Source organism: Zonotrichia leucophrys, chromosome 3 (genome assembly GCF_028769735.1).
Source record: "Zonotrichia leucophrys gambelii isolate GWCS_2022_RI chromosome 3, RI_Zleu_2.0, whole genome shotgun sequence".
In the NCBI taxonomy this organism is placed as follows: Eukaryota; Metazoa; Chordata; class Aves; order Passeriformes; family Passerellidae; genus Zonotrichia; species Zonotrichia leucophrys.
This window is the reverse complement of record NC_088172.1, coordinates 70,148,620-70,163,687: the sequence shown is the minus strand read 5'-3', so window position 1 is coordinate 70,163,687 and position 15,068 is coordinate 70,148,620. Positions and strand designations below refer to the sequence as shown.

The 15,068-nt window shown below is 39.4% G+C and overlaps 1 protein-coding gene across 9 annotated transcripts in view; it reads left to right on the top strand.

Annotated features, from left to right (window-relative positions):
- LTBP1 (latent transforming growth factor beta binding protein 1) overlaps positions 1-15,068 on the top strand; it is a 188,988-nt gene that overhangs the window by 136,249 nt on the left and 37,671 nt on the right. For all 9 annotated transcript variants that reach the window (XM_064708730.1, XM_064708727.1, XM_064708729.1 and 6 more), the window contains 4 exons: positions 1,605-1,727; positions 3,756-3,878; positions 8,592-8,714; positions 11,236-11,361. In XM_064708730.1, the coding sequence (XP_064564800.1) occupies positions 1,605-1,727; positions 3,756-3,878; positions 8,592-8,714; positions 11,236-11,361 (495 nt within the window). The remainder of the gene's footprint in view (positions 1-1,604; positions 1,728-3,755; positions 3,879-8,591; positions 8,715-11,235; positions 11,362-15,068) is intronic.

Below are 15,068 nucleotides of genomic sequence, written 5' to 3'. Positions count from 1 at the left end.
TTTTGAAGCTGCATGGTTTAACTATCAATATTCAAATTGTACAGTTTTAAGGATCCCATTAGAAGATACCAAAACTAATACAGAGGTAACCAGAGCTAATGCAAATAGCTCTAGCCCTACTGTAGGGAGCACCAACAGAATCAGTTTTAACTCTGGATTTCATCTCAGAAAATTTAAGTTCTGTTCCTGGCTTTTCTGTTGGCTTCATGTGGAAAACTCTTGATCTTTGAATCCCATCCAAAAATCAGAAATAGTATTCCAGGTTTCTTTGTCAAGCAGCTTGGAGATGAAAGTGAATCTGTAAGAAGCAGTTTTGTTGTTTGGTTGGAAATTTGTGTGCTTGAATTGGGTTCTCTGTGTTTGAGCAGATTCTTCAGTCAGAGCATTGATCATGTACATGGAGAGCAAAGATTGTGTTTTGTAGAGCAAGCACAATTAGCAACACTAGTGAGTGGGAGATAAGCCTTGGAGAAAGCAATGAGGAGTAGCACCACCGAATGCCATAGCACAGCACCCGTGGATCTGTGCTGTCGTATCTCCAAGGATGTCTGTCACTCATTCTGCTTGGCCAGGCTGCAGCAGGACATGTTATTTACTAAGGAGCTAGAGGCTCAAGTGAGGAACTGAGAGTTGTAGGTCACTGGGAATGTGGATGATAGTGGTGATTTTGTTTGTGTCTGGGGGAAAGATGGGCTTTGTCAAAGGCAGGTGGTACAGGAGCTTGCAAAGAGCCATGCCTCTAAATACATGTGAGGAAAATAGTTACTGCACATATTCACAATAGCTAATAAGGGTTCTGATGATGGTTTAAAGATGTCAAATCTTCCAGCTCTCCCTGTGCTACAGCTGTCTAAATGGCTCCAGTGCCTCAAATAATTAGCTGATGGGTTTTGTGTGCTTTGTGGTGGCAAAAGACAGGATAATTGGGAGTAATATGATTTCTGGCACATAAAAACAAACAAAGGGTAGTTCTTTTCCTGCATCAGTGAAGCTAAAAAAATACAGCATTTTTCCGTAAAACAAGGACACACTCTGACTACTGCAACCCCGAAAGAAAGAAATAAAATTTGAATTTTTTTTTTTCCTGTGAAAACCACTTCTAATTGTTATTTTAGAATACAGAATTAATTCTGGATGGATTTATAGTAAAATATGTTTCTTGTTTTATCTTTATGTTTGATTTTGCTTTGTTGGTTTATACAAATTGCCTTCAGAAGGAATTCTTGAAAATTACTGTTAAGTAGCAACACAGCAATTTTCATGTTGGCTAAAGAAAGTGACCCATCTAATTAATACCTTTCAGAGAAGGATGAAAGTAGATGTGCATGGGATAGTGTATAGGAAATAAAAGCTGCTTTCAAGTCTTTCTAAAGAAAGGATGGTTTGTGACTAGGAGGAGAGATTTTGCATAATCCAGTTAAGTTCCTTGATGAGTGTGTAGAGTAGCCTTACAAAGGGACCTGCATGAAGTGCTAAAATTGCATTGAAATAAATTCCTCAGGAATAATAGTCATCTTTATGATGTAATTTGAATATATTCCCAAGCTCAACTGAAAGGTGGTTGTACCCCAGTTAATTTCTTGCACTTTTTTTTTTATTCACAGATATAAATGAATGTCAGTATGGCAGTCACTGTACAAATGGACGTTGTGAGAATACAGAGGGATCCTTCAGGTGTTTTTGTGCCCAGGGTTTCAAACTCTCTGCATCAAAGGATCAGTGTGAAGGTAAGAAAGAATATTGCTAAAATTCATAAGGTTGCATTTACCTTTCAGATAATATTTTTAAATTTTTTTAATCTTTCTTTTGAATGTATAACACTGATGCTAAAAACACAGAAATGTAAGAATATGTATTTCCATTTTATGGTTTCTATGATCACATTGTAGATCTTGACATGTGTTATAAAGCCAGTCAAGAACATGTAGTAATATTTATATTGCTAAACTGGAATATTTGCAAAATCCGTGGCATATCTGGCATTTCAGAGCTTTAAGAACAGTGGCTTTTGCTTTTCTTTCTGTCTTTTTTTTCCCTACCATGTGGGTGAGTGAAATCAAAAAACCTAGGCTGCTGCCCTTTGGATCCCAGCAGTGTCAGTTACCACTGAGCAGTTAACCCTGCCTGCGCTGGTGTCTCTGTATTTCCAACAGTACACTGAGAGAGAGAAAGCTTAGTGGTGTATTTCTAGGAACAGTTCCTGTGCCTCCAAAGTGTCAGTTGCCACATTTCTTCCACATCTAAAATTCCCGTCAAGACTTCTCCAGTGGAACAAAATTAGGTCTGAAGTTAGGGTGAAGTAGTGTGAGGGCGAACCTAGAGCATGTACAGGAGGTATGAATATTCCTCTCCTTAACTAGAGTACTTGAAACTTTTCCCTAATGGTGAAAATCTGAGACAGTGTCTCCAGGCTGTGGAAGAGCACAGTCACCTACATGTTTCTTGTCAGATGTTGGATTTCCTTCTTTTGCCTTTCCCTCAGCCTTCCCTAAATGTCTCTGTACAGCACCAAACACTTTCAGACTTCTGAGTGCTAAAAATAATACAGTAAAACTAAATGATCGTTCATATAAATTTGTCAGGAAGTTTGAAACAAAACATCAGTGTAAGTTAAGTGTCTTGAGTGAGTTAAATGTGCTGTTCAGGACACACAGCAGACTGATCTTGGGGAAAATATGTAGACAAAATTTGACTGCTTCCTCTGAGCCTTTCATGGAAAAGAGCCCTTGCCAAGCTGAGCTGGCATGTGCAGACTGTTCTTCTTAAAGTGCACCCTTCTAAGTAAGGACCCGTACACATGCCCAGCTGCTTCATGGAGCCTCACAGATTTCAGTGATCCTTAAATTCTAAACTTCTGTGGTTGCAAGGAACTGTTACTTAAGAGGTCAGACTGTTCAGCCATAACACAGACCTGAAAAACCTCATTGAGTAACACTCTCCTGTTTGAATTGAAGTGTATTTCCAGAAAGACATGCAGCTGTGCCAAAATGCTAGAAGTGACCAAGAACTCACCATGTCAATTTAAACACTGCTTCTTAATGAATATTTTACAAATAACAGAGGGAAAATAGGCTTCCTAGCTCAAACAAGGCATGTGCTATGTTCTGAATTCAAAGTACCACTTGCCTCCAATACTTTGAGTTTTCCATAGGAAAATATAAGTTTGATGTTCAAATCCATCTGTTAGCTCAGGCTGACCCCAGTTTATGAGAGCTGAAGCACAGAGGGATTAGCAGTGTTGTGGAAGCAAAGAGACATTTCTCCAGTTAGATGATTAGTACTGCTACAAGGCAAGAATTTCAAGGAGCCTTAACTTAATAGGGGATTAGCCTGTCAGTGTGTGTCTGAAAACCACACCCTGTTAAAAGGTGGTGATCCTGCTGGAAAGTATTTTGTGGGTTTTGCTGATTCACTGGAGCGGCTGACTTGTTACCTCTGCCAGATATAACAGAAACAAAAGCAGCTCTCAGGCAGCATGTGTGTGTATTTGTGAGTCTGTGTGTACCCCATTGTGCATGAGGGATAAATTGGTGTTACAGGAGAGAATGTTGAACACAGTCATCTCAAGCAAAACACACAGTCTGCAGTTTCATACGATTTTATGCATTACATTGTCTGTATTTAATAAACACAAACAAGTTAAGCAGTACTGGATACTGATGCCATGCTTTGCTGTTTTGTTCAGACTTGGTCTTTGTACCATTTGATGAGTAACTGGTATTTTCAGATACGTAAGAGTTTCACTGTCTCTGCAGATATTAATGAATGCCAGCAGCGATCAGTCTGTACAAATGGACGCTGCAGGAACACAGAAGGATCTTTCAGATGTATCTGTAGCCAAGGCTACTCCTTGTCATCTACTGGAGATCAGTGTGAAGGTAAGCTTAGGGACTCAGCTGCCAACTAATTTTATTCAATAAGATCTTGAGTATTTCAGCTATAGGAGTAAACTCTTTTAAGAATGGAGAAGAAATATATGTTGCCTCTCTTTCTTTCTCTACACTGCCAACCATTTGTTCCCACCAACACAGCCACATACTTAATGGATTCTTAGAAATAGTACCTGTCATCTTTCCACATACAAAAAGTTAGGACATGTGCTTCCAACAGTAAGATTGGAAGACCAGTTGATATTATTACTGAGAACAAGTCAGCCTTTCCAAACCTTATTGTTTAAGTTCTGACACAGAGGCTCTGTATTACAAAAGCTTCTGCCAGTATATGCTAGTCTCATGGGGGCCTGCTAGTTAAAACTTCTTCTCCAGCTGGTTTTGGGAACCTGCAGCCAGCCACCACAATCACACATGTGCGCTGGCAAGAGTGCACATGAAAGAAAAGCATTTAGTAGATGACAAGTTCCAGCAGGATCTACTGGAGCTCACAGCTTGCACTGTCTCAAAACGCAGTCTAGGTACTGAGCTTGCAAAAACGAAAGTAAGAAGTGAAAGATGTGCAATATATGTAAAAAGAAATGCTGTGTTATAGAAAAAAGCATTCTTTTATCTCTCAAGTAAAACAATTTAATTGTCCAGTAATTGGCAAACTGATATTTTTTTTCTATTGAAGCATTTCAAAGCTACTTCCTCTTCTCTGTTGTTGGCTGCCATCTGATATGGTACATCTGCTGCACTACTCATGGTCACCTTGAGAATGCAAGATTACTTACCAGCAAGCTCCAGGAAAGATTCTATCTCAATTGCTTTCTTATCTCACACTACCAGGGAGAAGTAGCTAAGAAGCATTTGTTAAGGTCTCATTTTACATGGGGCATTAGCTCATAAAAGCTTTTTGGTCTCTGGTGTGCTTTCTGTAACTGCTGATGCTTTGCAAGATACAGCTTCTTACAGCTGTTCTACCAAGCAGTGTTCTGCTGCTAGGTTATCCTCCACACAGCACTTGGAAGGCACTCCTCACCTTCTCCCTCAGCAACAGGTCAGGAATCCTCCTCTTCAAGTGATGCAGGCAGAAGAGCAGTTCCCCCTAGGCTAAACAAATGCTGTTTGCTCAAGACAAACTTGTAACAGACTTTATCATAACTGATTACACTGGATTGTTCACATTCCATGAGTGACAGCAACTCTTGAATTTCTCATCAGCAAAGGGTAAGGATATCTTATAAAATCTCCTCAGCACACTGATGCTCTTTGGTCCTGAGCTATTTGGAGAATGTGTTCATGGAAGAACCTAACACACTCTTCTCATCATTCATGCTGAGTACCAGCACCTCTTGCATCAGCTTCAAGAAATGTGGGCTGATGATGCAATGGACTAGAAATTTGCATCAAATAATTTTGTTCTCATCTGCCTTCAAGATCTTCATGAATTGCAGCAGATGTGGAGATACCCTGTCAAGAATCAAAGAAAAATGTGGTGTAATGGGTCACAGGTCCTTCTGCCTCCCAAAGACAGAACAGATAATATGGTATCATTTGTGACAACTGCTCATCTAACTTTCTCTAAGTAGACTTCAGATGAAATTTCAAACTTCTCTTCAGACTGCTTTGGTGCTTTTCAAACAGCCCAAGAACTCATGGTAGCTGTTGCAGCTCTCCATCACCTGGCCTGTCACAATAGGTCCATACTTTAACTCTTACTCCTGCTCAAAGGCAGTTTTCAAGACAAAATAGTTTCAGACATTTTCAAGGCAAAAGAAGAGGGGTTATATCAAACAAGGAAAAAGAGTAAAACCATTCCCTTACCCCAGGATATTTGTCTCATTTAAAAATCTGGAACCAAATTTACAGCTTCTCCACCCAATGACAGAATGGTTAATTTCTGTAGCCATGGTTTGTTTGCTGAAGACTTCTGTAAATATTGCAAGTCCTGCAAAAATACTTAATCTCTTGAAGTGGAAGAAGTTCTTCTGTGCTTTCATTATATCCCTTCAAAATTTTCTGAAGTACAGGATATTATAGACTGCTTTTTGCACCTTGGAAACTAAAGAGACAAACACCTTAAGAAGACATGGGGTGTTTTTCCACATAATGGCCTCTGATTTTTGGATTAGCTTATTTACCTCAATGTTTTATAACACTTCACAGAGAAAGCAGAAAAGAGATTACAAAAACTGTGAGCATAGCACAGCACAATTGTCTGGAAAAAACAAAGTGGTTCAAATTTTGTCCAGTTTCTCGAAGAGCCAGGTGTGGACATTTGTCACATCAGAGGATACCCAAAGAATGTGTGATGCTGTAAAACAAATGTGATTAGCAAACCACTTGCAAGAAATGTGTTTGTTTAATTAAGTTTTCTTCTGGTGCAGGTGTTTTCTTAAAGATGTTGCATGCAAGAAGCATTTTGCTGCTTTGATCATTATAACTTGTGCAAACTTCTAGGGGTATTGTAGAATTCAGCAGAATTATGCTGTGCTCATTTTCAGCTGTGCTTTTTGCAACTCCCTGGCTGAAGTTTTTGTCTGGAAGCCCTTGTGCAGTGTTTTACTTGTGTAAGAATAGAAGTTATTTGAAAATAACTGGTGCACATCAATGTATACAACTATACATGCAGCATATCTTCAAGATATGCACCCACATGCGTGTTTATCTTCTGCCTTAGTCTGTCATTCAGCACCTTGTTCTTGAGATGAAGTGACATTGAGACTTTCTGCTCATTGTTGCCCTGAATAAGAGGGAGCACCAAGTGTGAGGGCACCTGTGAGGCCTAGTCTCAGCCAAAAGGGAGGGGAATATGCTCCAACAGGACTTACATACAGACAGTACATCTCAAAAAACCTGTGTTACTGCAAGAAAGTCTGAAGCTTAAGTCTCTGCTGTTCCTAGAGCTTTCAGAGATTTTGCTAGCCAGAATGTTCAAGACATGCGTGTGTAAAGGTGGTAAAAAGCAGTGAATGCCTTAAGAATGAGTTACTGCCACTGATTTTTCTGGGGATTCTCATGCAGCACTCATAGGGTCTATGAAGAGTTGCATCAGAGAGAGGGAGGTTTGCATCCTATATGGAAAATAATGCAATTTTACTGAATTTGGCAGAAGGCACCTTCTTGTTGTGAGACTTGGCATTAACTTAGCACAAGGGAGTAATTAATTTTTCTCATGCTCTAGTCAAAATGAATTGCTTTTTAAATAAGCCACAATTTATTTTGAAGTTGAAAATGGTTATAAAACATGTGGTTATCTAAAGGTCATAACTTTGTCAACATTTAAGTACAATTTTATCTTCAATAACATTCATTTGTGTAAGAGAGCTATCCCTATTTCTTACTTTTATTAAATAGATTAAATCCCAAGGAGAATGATATAGTGTGGGCTTCCAAAGATAAATGTAGAAATGTGGTCATGTCCTCTTTTCAGTTACAATTGCTATTCATTCCTGCAGCACAGGAAAAAGTTACAATTCTAATCAGCTAAAATCCATACTTAAGAAATCAGAATAATCAAAGGTACTGGGAAAAGTCTTTGATTACTGTTTTTCAAAGGAAGCTAACTACATTATCAAAGCAATAGACTGGGTAGATGATTAGGTAGGGCTCTGTGGAAGCTGAGGGAACTTGCTTATGAGTGTTTTTAATTTAACTCTCTCACTTTCTGTTTGCTTTTAAAACTTAGAGGCACAGGCACCAAATACCTTGTGATCTTGAGCTGCAGTGAAACCAAAGCTGTATAATGTCACCGGAATGTCGGCACTTGCTGACTTAATCCTGTACCCAGAGTAGCTGTACTCTGGCTCCTCCACTGGGCTGCCTTTAAGCTCTTTGAAAGACTAAGGGAAGAAAAGACTTTAGGTGGAGACAGTGCCAGTGTCCTGTTCTTGAAATAGTTGATTATCTTGTGTCTAGTTTGTATCCTGAAACTCTCCGTGCTGTGTATCAGCCGTTTATCCCATGGATATTGAGACACTGGAGCAAAGTGTACAGGCCTGAGGCTTGATCCTGAACGTGGTGTGTAGGAGCTGGGAAACAAGATCCTGTGTGCCTGGACTCTGGAGCTGGATTTGTGGCTGGGGTGCAGCCCTGTGCAAAAGCAGCCGTGCAGCTGCATGACCCAGCTGCTAAAAGCCTGTGAAATGGCTGTGTTGCATCTCGGGAGCTGCATGGAAAGCTCCCCATTGGCACAGCAGCGCCCACAGTGCGGTCCTGTCCCACGTGGCTGTGGTGTGAGCAGGCTCCCCAGGCACGTCCTGCCTGCTGTGACACACCAGCTCTGCTTGGGCTTGCCCACTCCCAGGGGGATACCTGAGTCAGTCACTTCCAGCTCTTGGATTTCTATGTGGGGGTTTAAACATGTCCAAAGAAGACTATTTTAAATTTGCTTTAGTAGGTAGTTTTTGTGTCTGTCTTCTAAATGTGCAGCTGCTTGGATTTCTTTTTAACTGCATTACTGTTATGATGTGCTTTTGTGAGAGATGCAGATGAGTCATATTTGCTAGGAATTAATCACATACAAACTCAAATTTCAAAGCCCTCTTGAAATATGAGAAGTTTGATGGCACAATGAAAGGAAAATAACAAAGAATCCTAAAGTGTAGTAAACTTGATTTCCATGTATGCACACAGTTGCTTCAAGTTATGTTGAAACTTTTAAAAGTTTCATCAGTTTTGACATCATCTAATAATTCAGCTGCCTTTTTATTTCAGATGTTGATGAATGCCTTCAAGACAGCAATGTTTGCCTAAGAGGAAGCTGTATAAATACTGAAGGGTCCTACAAATGCACTTGTCCAGATGGTTTCCAGCAGATAGCAAATAGGGGATGTCAAGGTATGAAGTAGGTGTAAAAAATCCCTGGATTATTATTATAAATGTTCAGATTTGTAAGTATAACTTGTGGTAGTCACAGACCTTGCTAAGGAAGAGAAACTAATTTATCATTTGTAGTGCTTTCTTACTTTTCTTATTTTCTACTCTCTTTCATTCTCTTCTCTCTGTAAATATATGCAGAGAAATTATTTCAAGAGGCTGAAGTCTCAGCCTTCATAACTTGAAAAAGAATCTATGTTAGGACTAACAGAGATGCATGCTGCTTTTTTCCCAAATCCTGGAAACGTTTATTTTGACAGAGCATTCTATGTGTTGTGAATCAGAGCTGTAACAAGAAGAGCTGCACTGTTAGCATTAAAGTCACTTTAGATATTGCCTCTATAAAACACTTGCAGTACATTGTGGAGGATGGGTGGGGATGAAGAAAATGTGTTACCTGAGACTGAATCAGCATTGCCAAACCCAGGAAAACACTTTCCAGGTTTTAGTTCTGAACAATCCCATCTTCACATTGGCACAACACCCAGGCATGCCTCATCACTTTTGCCCACCATTTTTGTGAGACAGAAGCCATGGTATTAGAGCTGGAAAGTGATAACATGTTCATGTTCTAAATGGCTGAAGGACCAGAACACTGGACTTTGCTTTGGCTGCTCACTTGTGCGGAGTTTAGACTTGAGCTGAGAAACTGGATTCCAGCTCATCCACATTGAAGATCTTCTGCAACAAACACTAAATTCCCTGTGAAAGTTCTGAGTGTTCTATGTGACTGCTTTCTTATTCAGAAAATGCTGCATTCAGCATACAGAAGTGCTGTATTAGACCTTGCTTTAGCAGATAAAAGAGAATTGACCACAAGCTGAAATCAATGGCAGCTTTGATATCCCTCTAATCTCTTCACTTTGCCATCTAAAGCAGTAGATACATGCCTCATATTTTAAATGGATAAATATAACAAAACTGAAAGCACTTGTGAGCCAGCTAAGGGACAGACAGTGCAAACAGAGAGCTATTGAATTAAACTGGCAAATTTATCACAGAGTGCAGTGTCTGCAATTTGAATCTGGACTAGACTAGAAGTTGGGGATATGCGTTTTGGTAAGGAGAAAATTGAAAAGACTCCAAAACTTGAGAAAGTGCAGTTTGCTCTTTCAGAGGTATTATACTCAGTTTCCCGAACACTGGTAATTTTGTTTTCCTGCCTTTTAATACATCATTCTACCTTCTGTAATCAGCTGCCTTGGTTTCCAGTATTTTTCTGGCAGTTTTAAGACAGCTAAATCTTTAGTACAGGATGAGAAGGTACAATACTGTCCTTGTCATTGCTGATCTCTCACCATTCCCAACTTTCAGAGGGCTTCAGGAAGTAGTTGATGGTTTGCATTTGCTATGATTTCAGAGAAAGCTTTGTACATGTAGGTGTTGTGTTCAGCACAGTGCACTTACTTTTCCTTAGGCGCCTCATGCAGATACAACTTCCCCGAGCTGCCTGCCTCTTTTCTTTCCTCTTATGGCCATGATTTCAGGACACTGGTTAGAAGGTTTACAAACAGGCTAGAATCAGTTTGTAGCTAGAGAAAATTCTATAATGATATCATGGTCTTGAGACAGTGATATTGAAATCATAATTTCTGTAGTATATCAAAGTTGCTGGCTACTTTGATACATTCTGGATGTCTGTAAGCAGAAAAAGGTACAGTTAAGAATGAGAAATTCTAGTGTTTGGGTAAGGGATGAATAAGCCCCATGAGTCAGTTTTGTTTGTAAATTTGTGCTCGGTTTCAGCGTGGTACTGAAAGCTTCTTAATGGGCTTTTGTAAAGCAAAAAATACAAAAGTACAACTACAACATGAATGATCATTTATATAAAAGTGGTAGTACCTTAATGAAATAATAAAGTCCTTAAGTTCTGAGGGCAGATTTGGTTGCTCACATGAGACATCAATCAAAAGGAAATACTTGTTTTTCAGACTCACAAGTTTGAAAAATGCTTCCTAAGTTAAAAATAGAATGAAACAAAAGAGACTGATAAGCTCTTATATAGCAATCTTTTGGGATCATTCCCACTCCCCATCAGCAAAAAAGAGCATTTGGATTTAAATTATGTAAAATCAGCCTTCTGGGAAAGATGCAGCTCCAAACCTGCTAGTAAGATGTGGAGTCAGACACCAAAGTTGACTGGTGTGCAGCCATGAAACAGCAGTGAGATGGGGCTGAGAGTACCTGTAAGACAGAAGAAATGTGCGCTAGCGTTGTGCCTATGCTGATTTCCCACCAGTCGCTCTCTGCTTATCCTCATCACAGAGTGGTGTGGCAAGAGTATGATGCAGCAGAACAGATTGACATCCATACAGAGTTTGAGAAGGATCCCAGGAGATTTGGTTACTCTGGAAGATGAGCCATTCACACAGCTATTTACATAGCCAGTGGAGATAGAAGCTGCTTTTAAGACTAATTGAATTTAGGCTTAATATTAAGGCTGTGATGATTTGAAAAGCTCTAAATGTCTCTGTGCTTTCAGATATCAATGAATGTGAGAGATCTGACCTCTGTTCACCACATGGAGAGTGTCTAAACACGGATGGTTCCTACCAGTGCATATGTGAGCGGGGCTTTTCTGTGTCTGCAGATGGCAGAACATGTGAAGGTGAGACCAGTTACAATAATTCATTCCCATTGATTTGCTGTTGTTAGGAGGGTGAGAAAAGTAGTCAGTCAGTCACTACTAACTCTGAATTCAGCCACTTAAATTTCTGTGGGTAAGATACACATGAATATTCAGGATTATCTGATTTGAAGCTTAAGTGCATTATCAGCAAGCCTGAGCTACCTGAATGTTCTCATTGGTGTATGGAAGACAGCAGAACCTTGCTTGTCCAAACTTTTATTTAAAATATACTGATTAAGTTACAGAGTAGTAACTCCAGTGAGAAGCTGTAGTGAAATCCAGTAGTTCTATTATAGAACTTCAGGCATTTTGAAATGGCAGAAATGGAGCAAATAGCAGTAATTAGATCTTTATAGAAACATCAACCAGGAGACTGGAATTAATGGTAACTATGCTTCTTATGTTGCTATGTCATGAGAATATATCCTCTTGCTAATGGTGTACACACGTTTGCAAGTGATGCTGCTCTCCTGCACTGAATTTAAAACAGGACACTTGTGTCCAGTGATACCAAGAAGGTATGTGGCTTTGTGAAGTCAGTGATGCTGATAGAAAATAAACTCTCCCCTAATTAGATTAAGAATGGCTATTCTTATGGTTGAAAGGAGTGTTCACAGCAGTAAGGCTTGTTGGAAAAGTTCAGAAGGTGAAAAATTAATATGGTAGTATTTCAGCTGGACGCATGCTGAGGGGAACCACTGAGCAGATAGCTCAGTCTTAGAACCAATGGGTAGGGATCTCAAGCACCCAAGAAGTAAGCAACATTCTCTCTCCCAAATTATAGGCCAGTAAATCCATATGTGATTGGTTTTTAGAGGTCAATTCTTCTCATAGTTCACTTAGTGAACTATGATGAAAACGTTTGTCCTTTGGTGGATGAAGTACACTGAAATTTGTGTGACTGTTGCATCTCCCTGCTTATACCAGAGGAAAATGAGCCTTACAGCTTTACTACTGAAGCTGGCATATAACCTGCCATGTATTTAGTAATGTGATCTCTCATGAAATGAAATACTGTGCTGGCAGGAACACTGTTACGCTTGATGTCAGGGAATAAGTACTGTAAATTTAGTTATAGCATAACATCAAACGCACCATTTGTGTTTCAGTTATTATTGGTAATTATAAAAAATTCTCCAGTGTTCTTTAGTGCTTTTTTCTCTCTAAACATTTACTTCATTTGTAATCATGGTGTTAGTTGAAAGAAATATTGTGTTACTGCCAAGACAAAAGCCTGGTCAAGTAGGCTAGAGAGAGTAAATCTGAGTAACTCCACTGATTCATGGAGGAGGCAGTATTTTATGATTTGAAGTAATGGGGATAATACTAAAGCATGTTCGTGGATTCTTTCATCACCATGTATAGACTTCACCCAATATTTGGGAAGGGTATGGCTACATATCTTCAGTTGCTCTGCAAGAAAAGTAGTAGCAGGTGTTTTGCCTCACTCTTGAGCATAGCTATAAAAGAAGGGGGAAAAGTGGCTAGAGAAGAATACCGCCTTCTCTTTGTAGAAGCCAAACACTTTATTTCAAAATGAAGCTAGAAGAACGCTTATTAACCTTGTGAAATCAAATTCCCAGAAATTAAAAAAAAGCCCAACTGAAAAGGAACACAGTTTAAAAAAGAAATCTGAAGTCATTAGCATCTACTGTTAGGAGCTGTAGCAGAAACAATGAAATCCTCTGCATCTCTGACATTTAATAAAATAGCAGTTTCCAGGGAAAGGCTGCTATCATATATGATGAAGTAATACAAAGTTAATCTCCATTAGAACAAAAAAGCCAAACTTCTACTAAATAGAGAAAGATGAAATCACAAGATCTTATTTCTAGGATTGTGACTAGTTTTGGAACTTTTTAATGAAGAGTAAAACGAGTACAAAACCAGTTGAGCATGCTTCACAAGTAATTGGTGTTGTGTATGGAATACAGATCAGACTTTATATTCAGCACTTGGAAAAGTATTTTAATAACTTGGCTAAGCAAAGGTACTTCTAGTCTCTGAAGCAGCAGCACTCCTTTTCCACCACAATTAGTTTCTCCATTCTGTCATTTTAATAAAAACAACTCCATAGTTTTGAAAAAACTCATTTTAAGGGAGCACTGATGGCATCGGTGTCAATATTTGTAGTGGTGTCAGCTTCATGCTAAAAAGCAGAACAAAACAAAAGGAATGTGTGACATACTGAGAAAGCGTGTGGCTTCCAGCCACAGGAGCTACTGTTCTTTACACTAAGTGCCTCTGTGAATTTAATTCTAGTTAAGTGAGTGAGAATAACTGTTTATACCATCAGAGGAAGAACCTGAGAAAATTTTCCTGGATTCACACACCTCTCTGTACCTGGGGAGCAGATTTTCCATATCTCCAGACTTTTTTTGTATGAGTTTGACTTGGGTTTTTTTGAAGTTTGAAGCAACAACAGCACAAAACATTTAAGATCCTCATGTGGTTTAGTTCTGGTATGGAGTTTTTGTGGCCATTGGCCAAAGTAAACTGAACAGCTGTGGAGACTGTGTCTTCTTCCAAGGTGTAGACAAACTTTTGTTGCAGCAGTGACATTCCACTGCAGCCTGGCCCCAGGCTCAGAAATTTGACTGCACCAGGCTCTCTGAACTGGAGGCTCTCTGAGTGCTCCTTAGTTCCTTGTTGAGCTCTCTGGGGTTCATGTAAAGATGGTGTTTTACCTAGCTGGCTACTAGTCAAATATGTTGGCAAAACCTCAAGTTAGAGGTTCTCTGATGTTTAAGGTTCTCTGCCTCAAGCATCTCTTCTGTCTCCATGTCCCATCCCATATGTCTCTCATTGGCTTCTCACTGCTGCAGCAGGCCGTCCAAAAAAACTTACTCATCCCACCAGAGCTCTCCCACCTCTACTTCTTCCTTTTTCTGTATGCATGTTATAGGTAGCCCTGGAAGTTTCAGAATCAGAGCTCTGGTGCTCTAATCACTTTGCAGGCCTGTCTTAGGAACCAGTTCCTCTTCCAGACATATTGCTATGTAAGTAGATTTCAGTGAGATTTAAATATCATGAGGTTGAGGTTGCCTTCATCTTGTTCAGGTTGTCAGAAAACAGGAGCACAGTGTTGAACTGCACAAAAGTGTGTGAGTGCACACATCTTGCCTTTTGATTAAAGCAGGCAGCAATGATTAATGGATTCCAAAACAGGTTTTAATTACAGATAACTGCTTTAGTCACTCTATAGATATAGGGTATGTTAGTTTCATGCTTAGTTTTTTCCCCTGACTTTGCTTCCATGTAGCAAGAGAATTGCCGATTACAAGCCTCACTCTTTATGGGGTGATTAAAGAAACAAATGTCCTTTCCGGCTGTAAAAAAGAGTCCTTTGAGTGAACTGTCTAGACAAGGAAAAATATTTGGTGCTTGGACCTTCTCTGTAATATCCCATGCACTGAAAGATGTTCAGACTGTACTTTTTAGAAAAAAACTTGTCTTCTGTGGCTGTATTATATACTGAATTAGGACACTTGCTACAATCACAAGTTTTGTTTCTGTGGCTTTTTTAGCCAATGACCTTGTTTTACCTGTGAAGATCCAGCTGCATGAACCATTCCCCTGTTTCCTTTAACATTTAGGTTTTAAGTAAGAAGAGTTCTGTAATTTGGATAATTCTAAAATCTCCAGTTGTAGTTTCTTCTGCTTAGGTTTTTAACAGGAACTGTCCT